The 21121-nt window shown below is 39.9% G+C and overlaps 2 protein-coding genes and 1 long non-coding RNA gene across 8 annotated transcripts in view; 2 read left to right on the top strand and 1 right to left on the bottom strand.

The window, feature by feature from the left end:
- Positions 1 to 2969, top strand: part of dst (dystonin) — a 302233-nt gene extending 299264 nt beyond the window's left edge. For all 6 annotated transcript variants that reach the window (XM_089117354.1, XM_089117353.1, XM_089117352.1 and 3 more), the window contains 2 exons: positions 396 to 519; positions 2046 to 2969. In XM_089117354.1, the coding sequence (XP_088973480.1) occupies positions 396 to 519; positions 2046 to 2296 (375 nt within the window). In that variant the 3' untranslated portion in view covers positions 2297 to 2969. The remainder of the gene's footprint in view (positions 1 to 395; positions 520 to 2045) is intronic.
- The window catches only part of LOC120492266 (uncharacterized), a 53337-nt gene extending 48832 nt beyond the window's left edge, over positions 1 to 4505 (bottom strand). The window contains exon 1 of the long non-coding RNA XR_005625423.2: positions 4341 to 4505. This is a non-coding gene — a long non-coding RNA (uncharacterized LOC120492266). The remainder of the gene's footprint in view (positions 1 to 4340) is intronic.
- A 3728-nt stretch (positions 4506 to 8233) lies between these two features.
- Positions 8234 to 21121, top strand: part of LOC120492264 (uncharacterized) — a 38296-nt gene continuing 25408 nt past the window's right edge. The window contains exons 1-6 of the mRNA XM_039690460.2: positions 8234 to 8294; positions 8689 to 8812; positions 12897 to 13290; positions 16365 to 16442; positions 16514 to 16615; positions 16693 to 16746. Coding sequence (XP_039546394.2) covers positions 8234 to 8294; positions 8689 to 8812; positions 12897 to 13290; positions 16365 to 16442; positions 16514 to 16615; positions 16693 to 16746 — 813 coding nt within the window. The remainder of the gene's footprint in view (positions 8295 to 8688; positions 8813 to 12896; positions 13291 to 16364; positions 16443 to 16513; positions 16616 to 16692; positions 16747 to 21121) is intronic.

Here is a 21121-nt window from a genome sequence, read left to right as displayed (position 1 = left end):
AGCAACCACCGGAACACATGATTAAGCCATATCTCAGCACCAGAACATCATACAGACATCGTTTTTAGCTCATATGCAATCATGCACAACACCCTAGCAACCGAGAGGTGAGTTTTGCCACTGCAAGCACCACTTAACATTTTCTTCTGGAAATGTACATTCTAGTTTAGTCTAAAATCATTGTTTAGTCTAAAGTCCCTGCGGTGTGAACACGCCAAAAAGCGGGTACTTTCAGCAACATGATAGGAAGTATGAAAACGTTCCTCCGGTGCAAAAGTCCTTATTGCCAGCATGTTAGGTATAGACATCTGCTCTTCTCAACGAACAGTGAACTAACAATTACGTCCTCATTATCCTCTTCTAAATGGCCCATTTGTTTCTAAATCATCTTTCAGAACACCCCCATTCAGGGCAGCAAGCTTCGTCTTCCAGGATATTTGTCAGGAAAAGGCTTTCAGTCGGGAGAGGATGGAAGCCTGATCAACGCTGCCGTCATGAAGGCCAGAGGTCAAGCCATGGGTGAGGCGGACAAACCTTTTGCTCTTCAGTAAACTTTTCTTGCTGTTGATATTGACAGACTGGTTATACTCTGCTTCCTTGTCTCATGTTATTATGAGAATCTATAGAACTTGTTTTTTGCACGGTTCACCCACTATCTGCCTAAAATGATTTTCATCCCGACACCACTAGATCCTACTAATCTCACGTTTAAAGAAAACGAGAGAGTGATTGGGGATAACAAATATAAAATATTGGCTATAAAAGACTTTACAAATTTGGTGTGTGTAATCTTAAGGACTTTGCGATGTTAAATTGCGAAAATCTTGAGTTTTCGTCGAAGGGCGTGTCCTCAGCGGCCTGACAAATTTCGATGTTTCGCCATGAAACAGGAAGTTGCTGTAACTCAGGCAAACAATGTCCAATCTGCCCCAAACTTCCCACATTTGATAAGAGTTCTGTCCTGAACACATGACCATGCTCATATTCAGTTACAGTCACAGCGCCACCTGCTGGCAACAGGAAGTGACATGTTTAACACTGTTGTGGACTCCTAATAACATATAAAAAAAGTGCCACCAAATGCCAAACATGCTTGGAACGTGCTAAAACATGCTAGCAAACACTTAGCTAAGTGCTAAAGCATGCTATAACTGCAATTAAATAGGAATTTGCTGTAACTCAGGCATGGTATGTCCAATCTGCCCCAAACTTCACACGTTTGATAAGAGTCATGGCCTGAACACATCTACATGACAATATTCAGTTATAGCAATAGCGCCACCTACTGGCAACAAGAAGTGACATGTTTAACACTGTTATGGACTCCTAATAAACATATAAAAAAGTGCCACCAAATGCCAAACATGCTAACAACATACTAGAATGCTAGCAAACACTTTAACACATACTATACATGCAAATTGTAACTTAAGCATGCAATTTCCAATGTGCTCCAAATTTAGCATGTTTTATAAGTGTCCTAGTCTGAACTCTGAAGACATCTAAATTCCAAAATATAGTTATAGCGCCACCTACTGGCAACAAGAAGTGACATATTTAACAGCGTTATGTAGTAGTACCAACATATTAAATATGCCATTGACTTCTAAACATGCTAGAAACATGCTAGCAACACTTGTCTGACTAATATCCACATAATAAAGGACATTTTTTAACTGACATTGACATAGTTCACCTATATTTACCTAACTAAAAGCACAATGCCCACCATGCTCTGTCTTCCTAAAGCCACCGGGTGGGAGGGCCCTTGCGGCTTTAAATATTCCCGTCTATTACCATGTATTGTTTTGTGAATAATTAAATCAATCATATGATTTTTTTTGCGAACAGCAGTGTTGAAAATCATGATTTTGAATCTACATTTTGTCATCAGTGGTAGTTTGGATGAAATGATTCTGGTTCCTTTGGGGGTTGGGGGGGGGGATCAACATATAGATATATCAATATCTTAATAGTCACAAGCCGTCGTGTTAATTTGAGTATCATAACACTGATCTGTAACTGGCTTTAAACGTTCTCCTCAGGGTTGAGTAAGATCTCGAGCAGGCCTGGCAGTAAAGCGGGAAGCCGAGGGAGCAGTCGGCGCGGCAGCGACGCCTCAGACTTCGATATCTCGGACATCCAGTCAGTTTGCTCGGACGCGTCGGAGAACGTGACAGACTCAGGACGGCCGCGCTCATCCTCTCGCCAACACGGGGGGAAGCCCTCCAAGATCCCAACTCCCCAAAGGAGGAGCACCCCTACTAGCAAACTGGCCAAGACCAGCAAGAGATAGTCAAGAGTCCAGTCCACGGTACAAGCCCTCGTTCTGGCAGCACTGGTCAGACTGGACACGCGTACATCCACACTAAAGGCTGCGAAGTGTTCTCATTTTTAAAAAGCGTAGCGAGATGTAAATTATTCTGTTGTGAAGGTGAAAAAGGAAGTGTGTGTGTGTGGAATGCAACGGCTTTGTGTATTTGTCCTGTACTCTATGTGAACGTCATTAATATTTAGTTTGATCGCTGGGAAAGATCAGCGAACACAAGACTGTACGTTGTTAGGCTACCAAACACTTTTCCACATGTCCGTGTCGAGGGAGAAGCTGAATGTACAGTCGTTTCCTCCTGTTGGTGATAATATGCCCCTGTATTCTGCCAGGACACCGCCGTTATTTATTCATCTATTTAAAGTGCAATGACAAGCTGCTGTTATGCATTTAAAGGGCAATACAATACTGTAACCACTGCAATCATACACTACAACTAACCTGATCATGGCCTTTAAACTTATAACACTCGTCTCTAGCGTCCGCTCTATTGTTCATTTCATCAAATCACAAACTTTCTGACTAAAAAACATTCATTAAGTGCAATCATGCCTGTGTGTATTTATGGTTTCTTTTTGCCTGAGTGATGCAAATTACTCAACTTTTTGTAATAAATATGCTTGCAGAAAGCTCAACAATATACACAACAATCACAGACTCGCTTGTTTTCATTCACCCCAAACTATCTGACTTCTGAACATTTACAAAATAATGTCTCGGGCCTGAGATTAACAAGTCTTCAGAAGAAAATAAAATGTTTTATTGGAATAAAATGCCATATCAGCCTTGTAGCCTCTGGCAGTCCTCGTGAACAGAACCAAAACAATCTTGTGTAGATGCCAGATGGCCTTTAATGTTTTGGGATTAATGTTAGTATGTCAGAGTGTAATCAGATGAGCTATAGTGAGGTCAATTAATCCTCAACATAGGATATGGACAACCTAGCCTTCCACAACATCAGAGAGAAGGGAAAAAAGTGAGTTCTGCACCAAATACTAGCGTTTGATCAGCTAATTCTCGTCAACGTATATATTCTCTCAGAAATGTGTCTCTTCTCAAGATAACCAAATCTGATATCCCAAGATGTCCATGTCTTTCTTTCTTCAGTCGAAAAGAATTTAAGGTTTTTGATGAAAACATTCCAGGATTTTCTCCATATAATGGACTTCAATGGGAACCAAACGGTTCAAGGTCCAAATGAGAGTTTCAGTGCAAACTGTTCAAAGGGCTTTAAACGATTCCAGACGATGAATAAGGGTCTTATCAAGCGAAACGATCGCTCATTTAATAAATAAATAACAAAGTTTACGTTTTATAAGCTTAAATGGTCCTAGGTAAGACCCTTATTCATCGTCTGGAATCGTTTAAAGCCCTTTGAACAGTTTGCACTGAAACCTTGAACCGTTTGGACCCCATTGAAGTCCATTATATGGATCAAATCCTGGAATGTTTTCATCAAAAACCTTCATTTCTTTTCGACTGAAGAAAGAAAGACATGGACATCTCGGATGACATGGGGGCGAGTAAATTATCAGCAAAAGTTTTTTTCAAAAGTGAACTACTTTAATAATTAGTATAATTGGAATGATCAGTTCTTCCACCCAGTGATAGATGAATAAAATCTATTCTACTTTGAGTAGCTAAGTAAAAAGTGCCTGATTTGCTGGCTTCTTTTGCCCTTTCCAACAGCTGAAGTGGAAGGCATCGGGTTGATCTATAATGAGTGCTCAAGGGAAGAGTGAATCACTGGATTTGGTAAAGTTCACTGGCAGTAGTTTGTGTTTTAGGTTCGCAGTGGACCACAAAAGCCTCCAAAAATGACAATGAGGCCCATAATGACTCAACACATCCGTCAAGGCCCATGTTCCATCCGAAACGGTCCACGTTCAAAAGAAGATACAGTGCTGCAAATGGTGATTCATTATGGGGAACACAGGCTGGCCTAATTATGTCACCAATGTCCCAGAAAGCATTACCAGCTGTTTCTCAAGTACAGTAAAGATGTTCTCACCACATCCGGTGGGTTCGACTTATGTTGATTACTCAAGTCTTAGGGGACGGACTGATGGGATCCGCAACGATTGCCTAGGAACCCGGCAGAGTGGTTGGCGGCTTCAATAGCGTTATTCAAAAGGGTTGAATCTTTAAAGACCGTCAATTGATACATCCATCACAAGTGGACCCTGGGAGAAAAATAAATAAAAACTGGCGTCACTTGACAGAATGTGCTCAAAGCCAAAGCAGATGGAAATGCATAGAAGCACAAAAAGTGGACAACTTGAAATGACAACAGATGAGAAAATGTTTAGGGAAGTTAAGTTAAATGGTTTTATTAAGGTAAAGAAGGCAGTGGTCAGGTGGAGGAACCACACACTTTCCATCAAATAAATAAATAAAGCTGAGATTTTAGGTCATCCCAAGGAGCAGGTGTCATACCCAATGGAAACCATTTTACTTTTTAGAGTCGAGTTGCATCCCAATTCATTAATGTTAATAATGTATAATTACTTATAAGACTCAAGTGTTACCAAATCCATCAGAAGGAAATACTATTCAAAACCTTACAAAAACCTTCAGTAATTACTAGAGTCATCATTCGGTCAGGACTACGATAAATTGGCCAATAAGTCCCTTTAGCCTAGCATGGATAAGAGCAACAGAACAGACTGCAAACTGTATGCTAATTGCCAATCATATTTGAAGATAGTGGCCAGAACAGAACCAACATGTACGTATTGCAGATATCATTAAAGGAGTAGTTCCCTGAAGGGAATGAGACGCTGCGTGTAACCGCTATGGGAACGCCCCTGCGTTGTGCGTCCTGAAGCACGTGTGGAATCAGTCCAATGGAGAGACGAAAGAAACCGCAGAGCGTGCTTCCGAACCGGGGCTGAGACACTGGATCTAACAGGTAAAGGCAGAGAGGCAGAGCCCGTCTCTAACCCCGCTGAAAGATCCATTTGCGATCCCCATGATAAGCGTCGCCCGAACCGCGGGGAGAACTCCTGCCTAGCAAATACTAAGGACAGACACAGTGTTTACACGCATAGCGTGACTGAAGGCACAGAAGCTGTTGCGCTGATGTTTTCGGGGTGATTTATAGTTTCCTGGTCGATGACATCACCCGCCTAGGATGTTGCGTCTCTCCATTGGACTGATTCCATACGTGCTTCAGGACGCACAACGCAGGGGCGTTCCCATAGCGGTTACACGCAGCTCCAAGTTCCCTGATAGGGAACAAACGGTTCAAGGTCAAAGACAGTTTGAGTACAAACAGTTCAAAGGGCTTTAAACGACTCCAGACGATGAATAAGGGTCTTATCAAGCGAAACGAGCGCTCATTTAATAAATAAATAACAAAGTTTAAGTTTTATAAGCTCAAATGCTCGCCTTGCTCTGTTCTGTAATGCGCGTTCGTGACTCTCCTGTTCGAACTCATTCATCAAAATGAATGAATCTTTTTTCTTGTCATTTGGTTCATTCAACGAACGAAGCGAACGAGTTGACTCGGGGAAAGATTTGTTCATTTTGATGAACGAGTTCGAACAGGAGAGTCACGAACGAGCATCACAGAACAGAGCAAGGTGAGCATTTGAGCCTATAAAACTTAAACTTTGTTATTTATTTATTAAATGAGCGCTCGTTTCGCTTGATAAGACCCTTATTCATCGTCTGGAGTCGTTTAAAGCCCTTTGAACAGTTTGCACTGAAACTGTCTTTTGGACCTTGAACCGTTTGGTTCCCATTGAAGTCCATTATATGGAGAAAATCCTGGAATGTTTTCATCAAAAACCTTAATTTCTTTTCGACTGAAGAAAGAAAGACGTGGACATCTTGGATGACATGGGGGCGAGTAAATTATCAGCAAAAGTGTTTTCAAAAGTGAACTACTCAATAACTATGTCAATATTTTAAGTACAACATAACTGGAGAATGTATTCTGATTGGAGGGGAATGAGAAGGCCAAACCCTGACTGAGACAGGAGGAGCTGGGGTAATCGCTCCTGAGAAACGCCATCGCTGAAGAGAAAATAAAAGAAAGGCAAAACAACTCTGAAAGTAATTAGTAAATGCTATTTGTATAGTAGCCTTCCTGGATTTAAAATGTGAACAACTAAAAAGGCTTGACTTAGTGTTTTCTGTTGCTGTTATATATGCAACATTATGAAACATATACTGAGGTCTGGTTAATAGGTCAGTTTGTGGCCTAGAGAATGTTTGCAGAGCTCTGCTAGTGCCTATCTGTGACATACTACATCTATCTCCTAGTGCGCTATCTGCACAGTGATGCACTGTCTGCCCAAAGCTTAACAGAGATACAGTTGGACTTTTCTTGTTCTTGGTGTCTGAAAGTTCAGCTAGCAGAGTTAGTTCAAATTAATGCTCAATTAATTAATGCTTGGTCTGCCCAAAGTGGAAGAAAATAAATATAATCGGCTTGTTATGAAAGCATTTCATGTCATTTTGGGGGATCAGAGGCCATAGAATATGTGCCGAACTGCACGAAGGCTCTATGAATGTGCATAAACACACCAGCATGGATAAAAACGTCCCCAAATGCAACGTTTGACTGCAGAATGGCTGTGTGAAGAATGTGAAGGTCAGTGTTTGCATAGGATAATGTGCTGGAGGCATGAAGGCCTCGAGTGGAGGTTCATCTCAGTCACATCGGGACCAGAGATGCTGCTTTAAAAATGCCTTTATGATCACTGCTGGAACAGCCCAGGACCAATCTGCAGTGAACAGCGTCACAGGAATATGTAAGTACACTGTGTGTTTTATAGCTTATACTCTTTAGTTCGTTTAAAATGTGAGCTGCAATTCCAGTTCAAATCTTTATACTGTAAAGTTGATAGTAAATTTATTGTACTGTTTCTTGCATCAATTAGTGTGTTTTTGTTTATTTTTATATATTGATTGTCCTAGTATTCTAAACTCACTAAAATACACTGTAATTAATGCGCTTTATCTAATCAAAAAAAATTGCTGCAACAGATTATAAGCAATAGAATTGAGTAAAAATTAATCAAATTAATTCCTTAACATGCACTGTAAAAATGAATATGCCTTATCTAATCAATAAAATTGTGCCAACAGATTACAAGTAATATTGAACAAATTAGAATTGAGTAATAGTTAATCAAATTAACATTCTAATTAGTTCTAATTTGTACAATTTAACTAATAATATTGCTTGTAATATGTTGCCACGATTTTATTGATTAGATAAAGCATATTATTTTTTTTCAGTGTGAGTAAAACGTACCAAAAAAAAAAGTACATTTAAGTCATCATTATGGTGATCGGTGTTTGTTTTCTCCTTCAGTGATTCCGCTTGTTAACATCAGGTGTCTTCAATGTTGGAAATTTAAAATAAAGAGATCCTAATTAATCTTTGACGTCTGTCTGTTATTCAGATATTCTAGTTTAATTTTTTAGTGTAAACTTTACTCATTTTAAATAATTTGATTAATTATTACTCAATTCTAATTTGTTGAATTTAAATAATAATATTGTTTGTAATCTGTTGCCACAATTGTATTGATTAGATAAGGCATATTCATTTTTACAGTGTAGTAATAGAAAAATCGGAAATATTTTCCTTAAAAATAAATAGTTGTTCACAATGTGATTAGATGCAAGCAATTTAATGTTTGTGAAGTGAATGTTTTACCTCCTTCCCATTTCAAATGCATTGTTTCAATTGTTTTTGTTAATAGAAGCATTTATCTACCATTTTCCGGACATTTACTGCATATTATACACTTCTGTGGTTCGATTATACAGGCTCTACATGTCAATGCTATGAAGTTTTCGCAGTTCGTTCAATCTTATCTTTCTCTCTTTTCCAGGCACATTTAAATCCTGACCGTCTTGATTTCCAAACTTCCAGCTTTGAACAAAATGCTGGTTTTCACAATCCTCCTGGCTGTCTTTGGCCTGGTCAGATGTCAGGAATTACTAAGTAAGAATCGAACTGGCCACAAAATGCAGTTTCATATGAGGATTATTGTTTCAATGTAAATGAAATGGATCAGGCAGAAAGTCAATCTAGCTATGAAAGCGTACATTTGCTCCTCTTATTGACCAGTAGAGGGAAGCACGGACCACTTTAAGTGGTTTCTGGCCAGTATGTGCCGTAGGGTTACTTGATGAAGATTGAACTCTGTCATGGCTTTTTTTTTTTTTTTTTTTTGGAAACTGATGTGTCAGCTTAATTCAATCTCCAGATCATTTCTATTCTTTCATTTACTAGTGAATAAAACGTGACAGACCTAATTTATACTGCAAATCTTGAAGCTTAAGTCCATTTACTTGACTTTCCCCCTTCTGATCGCTCCATTTGCTCTCATCTTCAGCGTATGACCTGTTGGAAGAGTTCGGCTTGTCCGAGTCGAGCGGGGTGAGAAGGGTCAATGGGTCCGGACCCGATGCGGTGGCGTACCGCGTTAACCCGTCCCTCCACCTCAAGAAGAGCATGAGGTATTTATATCGTCCTTCTGACATAATACTTTTCCACTCTTTCTGCTTTTCCACTGAGTGTAATCATGCTCGCCTCCAAACAATATCTCTCATTTCCTGCTCCTGCTTCTCAGAATCTTCCACGCGTTTGTATCTGATTTGATCAAATCATGTGTAGCACAGATCACAGAACAGCACAGTCATCATCCTGAAATGTTGGTATTATATTCTGATGTTTTTCTCAAGCATCAGCAGCTGTTTGTTGGTGTCAGCTGTGGTTATGGCACATGCTGGGTCTTTCCTTTTGTGTGCGTGGGTCCACAACCACCTCCCACTAACATCCCCTGCTTGAGCAAAGAGTACATGACTGTTAAACAGCCCCCAAACGCGATCAACAACATCAAAATAGGAAACAAGAGAGCTGTGCTACCACACAGTGCGTAAATGAGCATTGTTCTTGGAAACATGAACGGCTAATTTCAACAAAATGGCTCTCTTAAAAAACAAACAAACAAACAGGAGCATAAATGGGAATTGGGAAGCATTTGGTTTAGATTAATGCAAAACGTCACGTAAGGTCACTGTGAAAGACCAGTGTTGAGCACAAACATAAGCATGTTTTTGGAAATGGTAACCCATCATTATGACAGTATATTCTGAAAATTATGTCATCATTTACTCACCCTCAACTTATTTCAAACTTGTGTGAGTTTCACAAAATTTATACAGGTTTGAAAAAACTTGAGGGGGAGTAAATGATGACAGAATTTTCATTTTGAAGTAAACTAGAAATATTACTAATATTGACATAATATTTCTACTTCTTTGCTCAACGGCTGCTCTGGCTAGTGTTTTTTTTCAAAGTTACCAGCCTCTTTGCATCTTCACTGGCCACAATTTTGACATCAATAGTACCATAGGATATTTTTTTATATTATTATTATTATTATTATTAATATAGTATTTAAGTCTGCTGTCACTTTAAGACCTGATGCACAGATCTGTTATACTGTTGCACGTGTTTTCTTTCTCCACTGTTTACGTTCACTTAAAACAAAAAAACTGACTGTTTACGTGAATTCTCACCAAAACAATTTTGACATTGTTTTGTGTGTGTGTTTGACCGTTTAAAGGGGTCATGAACTGGCTTTTAAAATTGTATTATATTGTTGTCTGAGGTCGACTTATGACGTTCGCTTGGTTTTTGCATTCAAAAACATCAAAATGAATAAGTAATAGGCTATTTTGTACCCTAGTTTTGAGCCTTGCTGAGAAACGCTGGGTTTTTATGGGCGTCTCCCACTGAAGACTTGGAAGTAAACGCCCACTGCTGTGATTGGAGAACATTTTTGCATATTATAATGAGTTTCGACTCACCCGTCGATGCACTTGGGGGGAAATTGTTTTGAAATCGTTCAATGTTGTAAAATGGTGACCGGAGTGATTGGCCCATACATGTTGGACCCAGAGTCCGTGTGTTGCACCATTCCTGTCAGATCCAATATAGACGGCACAGCACCGTTCTTTACTCTTAATCGCTCTGCAAATCCAGTCTTGAGTACAAAACAATCCTCAGTGAAATGAAGCGAACAGACGGACGATGTTTTACCTCATCAGCTGAACGTCATTAAAAATAAAGTTTAGTCCTATTGGAGTCCAGAGGAAGCTTCTGCAGCGACTGTCTTCTTCCACAACCAGGCGCTGCACAATATTCTGTATCGCTCGGTAGATCGATCCGGTTTGACATCACGAGGTAGGCATCTATGTTATTTAGCTATGCGTGTAATGCGCAAATCGGTGGGCGGGGCTAAACCAGCCGCGTTGATCTTCTTCTGCGGGGGTGGGGTTTATCCTCTTTGACGTCATAGTTCCCCACTTTGAAAAACGAGTCGTTTGCTGAGCCTGGTGTCAATAAAAGCTTTTAATGGACTAACAAGTGCGTTTTCAGTTCTGAAACTTACAGGATATTCTTATAATATGACGACCTCTTAGATGTCAAAAGCTCAAGGAAAATTAGATCTCTCAGTTCATCACCCCTTTAAGTGCAATAAGCAGTGAAAAAGAAGAGGTGTAAGCCCAAATTTGCAGGAATTAATAAAATGACATTCTATTTGTGTAATCACACACCGAAATTTAAGCCCAATAAAAAATAATAACAATATTTATCCGGAGCGAATTAAACGAGTGAGTGGAGGCGGGTTTGTGTGTAACTCAATGTCAGAGAGATGAGAGAGTATCTATTCGGAGGAAAGTATTGGAAGCGTTTCAAATATTTCAGTATTGACGTATCGAAAAATCAATAATTTTGACAACACTACGTTGCACTTAGTTTATTATTTCAGATGCCTTTTTAAGACTGCAATACAAAAATATATATAAAATTCAGCCTGCCAAAGTGGAAAGTAGTAACAGTGACTGCGTTACACACCACTGCTGAAATACACACACGTTTAGTGGGTCGGTGAGTGTTAATGTCAAGCCCTGCTTATCTTAATCTCCATAAGAAAATCTTCAACGCTCCAAGAGTGTATGCTCCTAAAACAAACCCAACTTTCTTCAATCATCTTTCTTCATCTCATCGTTTTACACATACAGTGGGGCCAAAAACTATTTAGTCAGCCACTGATTGTTCCCTGTGCTGCGTCTCGCCATGTTTACTTCCGGTATACTGAACGCGGATTTTTGTATGCGCCGAGAAGTTTCTCTACTCAAAAGACCAAGATTCCTTGCGAATAGAACATGCGCAGAACACAAATCACTATGGGGATATGCCCATTAGGGTTGGGTATCGGTTGGGTTATCCGATACCAGTACTTACTCGGTATTTTTTAAACGGTTCCGGTGCCTAAACGGTTCCTGAAACGGTACTTAAGAAAACGGTACTTCACACTTTGTCAAAAAAAATAATACTCCTTTATTTATAGGGCCAAACTGGACGCAATATTAACTTACAATATAATATAAATACAAGTAACATGGTAATAATAAATAAACCAACATAAAATAAAAGTTCATATGTACATAGTATCAAATAAAACAATATTATATCAAACAATGTAATTATACTGGAGATTACTACCAGGGTAATATAATATCGACATGGCTACAGGTTCCCATGTTTTGTCTGCTTTAACTAGTCATGTAAGTTATCTTGTCATTTACAAGTTAAGCTCTTAGCCAGTTTGATATTTCGTTCCCACTGCGTCTTATACGCAGCTTTGAGTAAACATATGAAAGAGAACGTCTCTGTGTAACCCATGTTCTCTGGATAGAGAACGAAACGCTGAGTTCGCTGCCAAATATCTCGCGCTGCCGACAAGCTTCCTTTATCGGCAGAGAACTCTGAGGAGCAGATGATGCACGCGCTAATGTAATATGACGACGGCGCATCAACGCGGCGTGAATGGTGATTCTTCTACATCCATAGACAATCGTTATTCTGACGCGTAATTTTACATGTGAAATGCAGCCAAACATTTCACATGTGTTTAATCTCCTCGCTATCAGCAGATAACTCCCGGAACGGGAGTCTCCCGCATATTGATAACGGCTCCCGGATGATCGCAAATTAGTTCAAATCTCCCGGAATCTAGAGCGCGCGTGCAAGACAGATCAGACAGTGCTTCAATAAACCGTATAGTGCGCGCATGTTGGAGAGGGAGACAGCGAGAGACTGCATGTGTGCGCCTCACGCCATAGACTCAGGAATCGAAATCAGGCACCAAAGTTTTCATTCTTATTCGGTCTGGTTACTACCGTTTACGTCAGAACCGGTTCCCTATTGGAACCGAGTTTCGGTACCCAACCCTAATGCCGATACACGTTTACATGAACAAAAATTCGGGTTAGAAAAGGGGTACCCCAGGTATAATATCCCGGTTTTTAAAATCGTTTTAAAGTTTTGCCGGTGTTTAGATGGCCGTTCGCGACCGGGTTATTGCTAATATCCCGGTTTTGAACGCTGCATGTAGCCAATGTATTGGCGAAGTCACTGATTCATTCAGGAACAAAACACCAGTACTTTGTGTAGCCTGGAGCTGCTGATTTGGCTGAAATTTTCTTCCCGTCTCTTTTCCCCGTGAACGGCACATATCCCTCCATCCAGCGACATCTACCCAGGAGGTCTACCGTCAGACTACTCTATCATCGCCACCTTCAAAGTAACCAAGGACACTGCTAAAACATCCTGGAATATGTGGCAAGTCAGTGACCCCGAAGGACGGGACCAGGTGGGCCTTCGTTTTCAGGGCGACACCAAAACCCTGGACTTCTTCTACACCAGCCCACAAGGCACACAGATGCTGCGGACCTTCCAGAGGGTGGAGAAACTCTTTGACGGAGAGTGGCACAAGCTGGCCCTGAGTGTGAAAGGAGAGCAGGTGAAGCTCCTGGTGGACTGTGAGGAGGTCAGCGTGGAGCCTCTGGACGAGCCGCGGCCGGTCATCCGGCAAGGCTTTACCTCCATCGCCAAGAGGGCTGTAGGGGACCGCTCGGTCTCGGTGAGTACCACGGACAGACTCCAGTAGAGATTTACCAGGAGTGCTGTCATCCTTTACTCACCAGCATGTGGTTTATGTTGTATACTCAAAAGTTGATTTTTTTCTTTCTAACTTCTTGTTAGGCTCATGATTAGGGTTGGGTATCGAGAATCGAGTATCGATTGGAACCGAGACTAACTTTTAGTTTTTCCCGGAATCGTTCAGAAGTAAAAATTTCGATTCCTAGTTTCGATATTCACAGTCCGCCGAGCGGAAGAAGAAACCGCTGAACAACACCAACGAAGAAGCGTCTACCGGAAGTGTTGGCATAACCGCGCGAGTCGAACATGAGTAGCTTACGTCGGCGGTCCAAAGTGTGGCTTCACTTTTCTAAAAATAACGAAATCTCGGCAAAATGCAAAATTTGTGACAAAAGGAGTATTTTTACAGAAGGAGTATTTCCTTCAGAAAGACCGTTGGTTAGCAAGGTTAGCTAAACTTTTTTGACCCTGCCTCTTAAAAGAATCGGAATCGAGAATCGTTAGGAACCGGAATCGAAACAAGGAATCGGAATCAGAATCGTTCAAATTCAAACGATACCCAACCCTACTCATGATGACTTAATGCGCCATGCTACATATGAATATGAGTAGCAAATGAGATTTAGACTTATAACTTTAACTTTATAATGCATTTTTTGAAACTCGAGCACTCATTCACTTTTGTTTTATGGAAAACATCGGCATGAGTTAGTCATATGAGTATGAGTGAATGATGACAATTACAATTTTGGGTCAATAATGGTTATGGTTGGTTTGTTTTTGTTTTTTTATTCCAATAACGTATACTTGGCCTGTGTTTAGTAGTGAGGGATGGGTAACTGACTAATGAAATACATATCATGATTCAATACATTGCGATGAATAATATCATAATCGGACCATTACTGTACGCAAGCATGAGAAAGCCCAATTTTAGAGTTGGCGTTATAGACGCTTCCTAATTAAGTCAAGTGTACTTAATAATTTTAATGAAATTGCAGATAAGTAATTAAAAAGGGCTATATTTTTAAGTAAACTTTTCCATATTTTCCGAGTATACTTTATTGTTCCGAGTGTATTAATATATTTTTAAGTTCACTATTCAGTAGTTTTAGATTAAATTTGCCCACACACAAGTTTATAAACATATTTGTTAAACTTTATTTAACACTTACTAAGAATGTTATTATCCAGTTATTGTAATTACTATAAGTAGGCTACATAGTGTCCATGGGGGAACAGGACTGTTAAAACGATCAGATATGTTTGTAGCACTTTATTTTAGTGTACTTTAAGTGTAATAGTGTTTGTGTAAATGGAACAACCTATATTAGTTTCAACGCTTTCAAGAGCACAATCACCAAATCTGTTTGTTTATCCGATTATTATGAGAGTATTCGTGAGAGTGCAGAGTTCAGAGTTCAGCTCGTGCACGGATCAAAGCTCTGGCGTTTCAGCGATTAATAATCTTAATGCCTCCGATTGGCCGTTGCATTCATAAACTCAGCAGAGTCGTGTGTGATTAGTTCATCCTAGGGCGTCATATAGTGACACTTTTGAAATTTCGTCTAAATCCAACGCACATGGCACCCTTTAGCGTCAATATAACCCGCACAGAGCTTTGTTGGGTTATGGGTAGGCTTAGGTCAGGGGTTAGGGTTAGACCACTAGGAGGCACCGTCTGGCCCATATATACAGTATCTGGGAGGTAAAGGGTGCCAAGTGCGTTGGATGTAGACAAAATGTCAATAGCGTCAGTATATGACGCCTTGGGATGAGAACGGGCTGGATTGGTTATAATGTGCAACTCTGTAAAATGCGTAAAGTATGATGCAACATGAGCAGGTCGACACTTTTTATTTATTTTAATTTTCACTTTATTACTAGATTTAGTTTAAATGTGCAGGTGCATATTTGGCCGAAGCCACTGCTAATGCGTTGAAGCCATTGTTCGACCCAGGGTCAGTGGAAGGCTAGGCCTTACACACGATCCGCCTATGGTGCCGTGCACAATACTATAGCATGACGTCAGGACACTTTTACCATAGTGCATGATTTAAAAACAAATACATTTTGATGTCTCCATCACATGACCAGCTCCATGTTTGGCTTTCATTGTAAAATTGCGATGTGGAGCGCAGCGGTACGAGTCCAGTGAAACACGAGTCACGATAAAAGAGCTCAAAGCTGGATTACTTCAGCAAATGTGTTTATCACCCGTCTCACTATCGGCTGGGTTTTAGTGCTAGTCAAACGCCATAGAGACTTAAAGGAGTAGTTCACTTTTGAAAAAACTTTTGCTGATAATTTACTCACCCCCATGTCATCCAAGATGTCCACGTCTTTCTTTCTTCAGTTGAAAAGAAATTAAGGTTTTTGATGAAAACATTCCAGGATTTTCTCCATATAATGGACTTCAATGGGAACCAAACGGTTCAAGGTCCAAAAGACAGTTTCAGTGCAAACTGTTCAAAGGGCGTTAAACGGTTCCAGGTGATGAATAAGGGTCTTATCAAGCGAAACGATCGCTCATTTAATAAATAAATAACAAAGTTTAAGTTTTATAAGCTCAAATGCTCGCCTTGCTCTGTTCTGTGATGAGCGTTCGTGACTCTCCTGTTCATCAAAATGAATGAATCTTTTTTCGAGTCATGATGACTAGATAAGACCCTTATTCATCATCTGGAATGTTTTAAAGCCCTTTGAACAGTTTTCACTGAAACTGTCTTTTGGACCTTGAACCGTTTGGTTCCCATTGAAGTCCATTATATGGAGAAAATCCTGGAATGTTTTCATCAAAAGCCGACTGAAGAAAGAAAGTCATGGACATCTTGGATGACATGGGGGTTAGTAAATTATCAGCAAAAGTTTTTTTTTTTTTTTTTAAAAAGGCTTGCAAGGCTTATAACAACCCGTTAACTCTACATTAAGTAAATGTACTTCACCAGCGAGAGAAATATACAGCGCTACTGCAAAAACAGAAGTGCATGTTTCTCTGGAGGATCAGGTCTATGAGCCCAGTATAGATGTAGTAAGTATTTGTTTCTTGCGCAGGTGGATCTCCAGAAGATGCAAGTGTCCTGTGATGCGGATCAGGCCTCCTCTGAAGGCTGCTGTGAGCTCTCCAGCGTGGTGAGTCGGCTTCTTCTGCTTGAGCTTTCAGCTGTTGGTCAGCCTGTTCTCATCGGCTTGATCCTCAACAGTGCGGAGGATACGCTGAGATTGGTTTAACAGCAGGAAGAGGAAGAGCAACCTGTAAATGTGTGCATGGACAGCCGGGTGTCCAGGGACGGCCAGGACCCAAGGTACGTCGTAGCCGAAACCTCTTCCGACACAATAAACTCTGCAATGCAAACTCTACAGCTGTATCCTCCTTCCGTAGGGTCACAGAGGCCTGCCGGGGAATACGGGAGAGCCCGGCAGACTGGGAAACTGGGTAAGAGTCCTGTCTGAAATCTCTCACCATAGTGTGTGTTTGAGTTGGTCAAACAACAAACAGTAGCCGCTGGTCATTAAGGTCTTAGGACACTCAGGAAGGAAGAGATCGATGAAAGAGGGAATTAATCTGGAATAGATCCTCTCTGGGAAGTGAAGTTGTGGTAAGCATTACTGAAGTACAGCATGATGGAAACAAGAGTCACGACTCGCTTTGGGAAAATGGTAAACACTGTGGCTTCTCTCATCCTGTGGGAGGTTTTTATTCACTGACAGCAGCAGTAATCACTGTCAGAGATGGGCTAAAACTATTCTAATAGCTAAAGCCTGTCAGAAGCATGTGGCGTTCGTAACAATTAAGAAAAACCTGTGTAAAGCAGTGTTGAATAAAATTGCAAAGGACAAACCAAGAAGGTCAATAATCGCTCAATGGCTGGGGCAGTAATCCTTGGAAGTATGAGATTTGCAATTCATGAAACCATAAGGATTTTCAGGCAATAATCTAAGCTGTAAATGCGATTACTCACAATAAGATTTACTTCATCATAATGCTGTTTGGCTGATGACACAAGAAGTCTGTTTCATGTTTTTAAGAACTCTACACAAAAAAGGTAATGGTAAACATATATATAATATTAACTATATTACATTATATTATGTGAAGAGACGACTCAACGCCGGCGATATGTTATGGCCCTTGTTTTATATATAAACAATATTTATATTTAATATTTATATATATAAACAATATGAATGTAAGCCAGAGGAGAACTGGCCCCCGACTGAGCCTGGGTTCTCCCAAGGTTTTTTCTCCATCCAATCTGATGGAGTTTTGGTTCCTTGCCACTGTCGCCTTGCTTAGTTGGGGATATTTAATATTTAACAATATTATTGATCTGTGTTGTACTACTTTCATGTTATCACCGCTGTGAAGCTGCTTTGATACAATCTGTATTGTGAAAAGCGCTATATAAATACATGTGACTTGACTTGACTAAATTATATAAATTCAAAATATCTTGCATTCTTGGAAGGTTTCGAGGCGATTGTCTTGGTTTTGTTCAGACAAGCATTTTTTGACTTACTGTAGTGGTTGTAAAATCCCTTTAGTTGTTTGTACCGAACAGCAAAAAAACCCACATGATTCCAAATTTTACAAACCCAATCCACACCACATCCATATGTGGTTTGAAATCTAATTAAAGACAGACTTTTAGAAATGCGTTAAAGTCTTAATGGTCAGATCAGATTTCAAGTAGTTTTTTTTTTCTTCATTCGGGATGCGACATGATGGTTATGCCGACAGTGCAGTGGAGTCTACCTGTCTGACTCACTCATTTACACTCGGATGCAGCATTCAATCGAGAGGTCAATGTGTGACGTGAGCAGTTTTGAATAGTATATAAATTAATGTATATGAGTGAGGCAAAATTTACAGGTTTTCTTTATCTTTCCACATTGACAGCTACTCTCTTATCTCATTACAATGGCAACCGGTGATGGATATAGATTTATACAGTAACAACACTGTCTGAACTAACATTTTTTGCAACATGTTCAACATAAAAAAGGAGGAAAAAAAACATGAACTACTCATACCATGATTTTGTAATAATAGTGACTTGTGGCTTCCAAAAAAAAACAAAAACTAGAAATGGCAACACTTTACGGGTGCACTAATATGCATTAATTCACACTTAACTAATGCACAGATAATCATGAGTTAATGTATAACTCATGAAGAACTAAACCATTAATTAATGATCACTGCATCAGCAACTAATAAAGAGTCTATATGATTAATAGATGAAGTAATGCATGAATTGCTATTAATTCAACGTGTCAATGTGTATTAATTCCTTAATAACATATTTTATTTACTAATACTGTAAGTTAATGTGTTAATTACCACAATTAGTCAAAACTATGCACTTCACCTTCCAGTTGTCTGCTTTAATTAATCATTAGCTAATGATTTGCAAAGGTATCGTTATGTTATGACTTTACTTGATGGGGCACATCATTATTAACTAGTCATTTAGTAATTTGCACATGAATTTGCACTAACAATGAAGTAATTAATCATGTATTAATGCATATTAGTGTACCTGGAAGTTGAAATACAAGGCTTTGGCTCATTCTGGTAATTAACATATTAATTAACACTATTAGTTAAAAAATGAGTTATTATGGAATTAATCCACAATTACATATTTATACATTAACCTTACCTTATTTGTGGTAATCATTAATGAATAGCTTAAACAATCATAAGTTACACATTAATTCAGTATTATCTGTGCATTAGTTAAGCATGAATAAATGCTCATTAGTGCACCCGTATTGTAAAGTGTTACCAACAAAACTATATCAGCACTTAACAGCTTCATAGTTCATGGCAGGTCTTGAAAGGTTTACACATTATCATCATTAAAACAACGTCCGGTATGGTTGCCCTGTCGGAAATGTTCTGAGACACCGTGAGAAATGTGACTATTTAAAATGCTTCCAGAATCATTATATTTACGGTACACCACTTCCTTTTGAGTTGCACGGGTATAAATAAATAAATAAATGGAAGAAAAAAAATCAGTCTCTGAGAAGAAGTCAAAGGGAGCAAAACCATTAGAGTCTAAACAGGTCCTGCAAACATACAAGACAATGTCTGCCGATCAGCTTAATTAAAGGACATGCCACAGTGCATCAGGATCCAATTACGTGTCTGCAAGCACAGCTCATGTTCGTGAGCAACCTTGGGGGGAACACTCGATTCTTTCCACCCCAGAGTTATGACTAATTTACCTCTTTGATCCGACTCCAGTTCTCTGTGGTGTGCTGGAATAATATCTTTAAAAGTCAGCCCCGGGAGCATGTGACGGAGTGAACGTGCTCTTTTCCCATTACTGAACTTGAAGACTGATAATCAGTCATAGAATCTATACGATCTTCCCAAAAACAGTACTTTGATAATCTGGGTATGAGAGGATCTGCCTGATGGAGGGGCCATGTGGTGTTTAGTCCCGACTGAGTGCAAACACACTGTGTATCTGCTGCCGTGTGTGGTCTCTTTTGTACCTGGAAGAGTCTGTAAAAGTCTTTACTATGTTTTGTGAACCCCTTTTCCCAAAGGTTACTCCACTAATTGCAAAGTGTGGCTGTAGCACAGAATTTAATGCACTGAGGAAGCTGTTAGCTAACTGTGCTCAGTGTTTGATAATGGCTAGTCATTTTCTTGAACAAAGCAACTTAAATGCCACAAAGTTGAGCAGAGTTCAACCTTATGCAGAGGAGCAATGGGATCCACCACTGGAAACTGCAGTCCAGAAGAAACCAAAGGTCCCCATGAAATCAAAATTGACCATACTTACTTTGTTTGCCTAAATTGATCGTTTTGTGGTGAACAATTCATACATGCAAGTCAATCCACACACAAAAAAAAAATATTTGGCTTCGTAATCTTTAATTAAATTTTGAAAATGCCCTTCCACTCTGCATTGGAGGACCTTGCCCAATGACGTTGGCTTTACGGTTTGGGTGTTTCCTTAACATCTATAACCACGCCCCTCCAACTGACAGCTGCTGTGTGTTTGTGAACGCCGAGCGAGCATTGATTGACAGCGTGTGTAAACTTGCGTCATCCTCCACTTCAGAATGAAACACCCATTTTTCTAGATCCAATCAGGTACTAGTTGGAAAAAAAGCCACGCCAGAGAATGTCTAATTGAAGAGAATTGGCACTGGCTGGTTACTTCCGGGTTCTGGACTGGCTGCAGTAACGCGTCTCTGTCCATGCGGGGGCGCTCACGGTCGAGTGCAGAATGAATGGGAGTCAAGGGGGTTTCACCCCCAGAAATCCACTTTTCTCAGGATGTAATTTTTTTGTCAAGTAATTTGAAAGTTGCATTCAAAAGGGAGGGCTAAGAAAATACAATCAGCTGAAAATTGCATTTTTAAGTTCACTTATCTGTTCTAAAAATCCGTTCAAAGATGTGATGACGTCACACAATAGCAGAATGCTAGCGTGCTCCGGCCAACAACGGCCTAACCTGTAAGACATCGAAAGGACATAAGCACTCGTTCATTCGACTTTTGGCCTATTATCTATATTGAACTTGCGGAATCAACAATAAAATCTACTGTATGTTGATTTAACGACAAGCAGATGAAAGAGACACTTTTAGCCGTTTATAGCCCCATAGACTCCCATTCATTCTGCTCTCGCCCGTGATCACCTCCAGTGGAATTCTAATGGAACTGCAACCAAGATAATACACAACGGGGCTAATAGGAAGTGCCAAGGCTCTCCGTTAGACGGGCTCTGGCCACGCCCACTATTTTGCCTCATTTAGTTTTCCGTTTCTCTCGCAAATACGTCA

The sequence above is a fragment of the Pimephales promelas genome, chromosome 11, assembly GCF_988280905.1.
Source record: "Pimephales promelas chromosome 11, fPimPro1.hap1.1, whole genome shotgun sequence".
In the NCBI taxonomy this organism is placed as follows: Eukaryota; Metazoa; Chordata; class Actinopteri; order Cypriniformes; family Leuciscidae; genus Pimephales; species Pimephales promelas.
The sequence above is the reverse complement of the archived record's forward strand: the minus strand, read 5'-3'. Positions and strand labels throughout refer to the sequence as shown.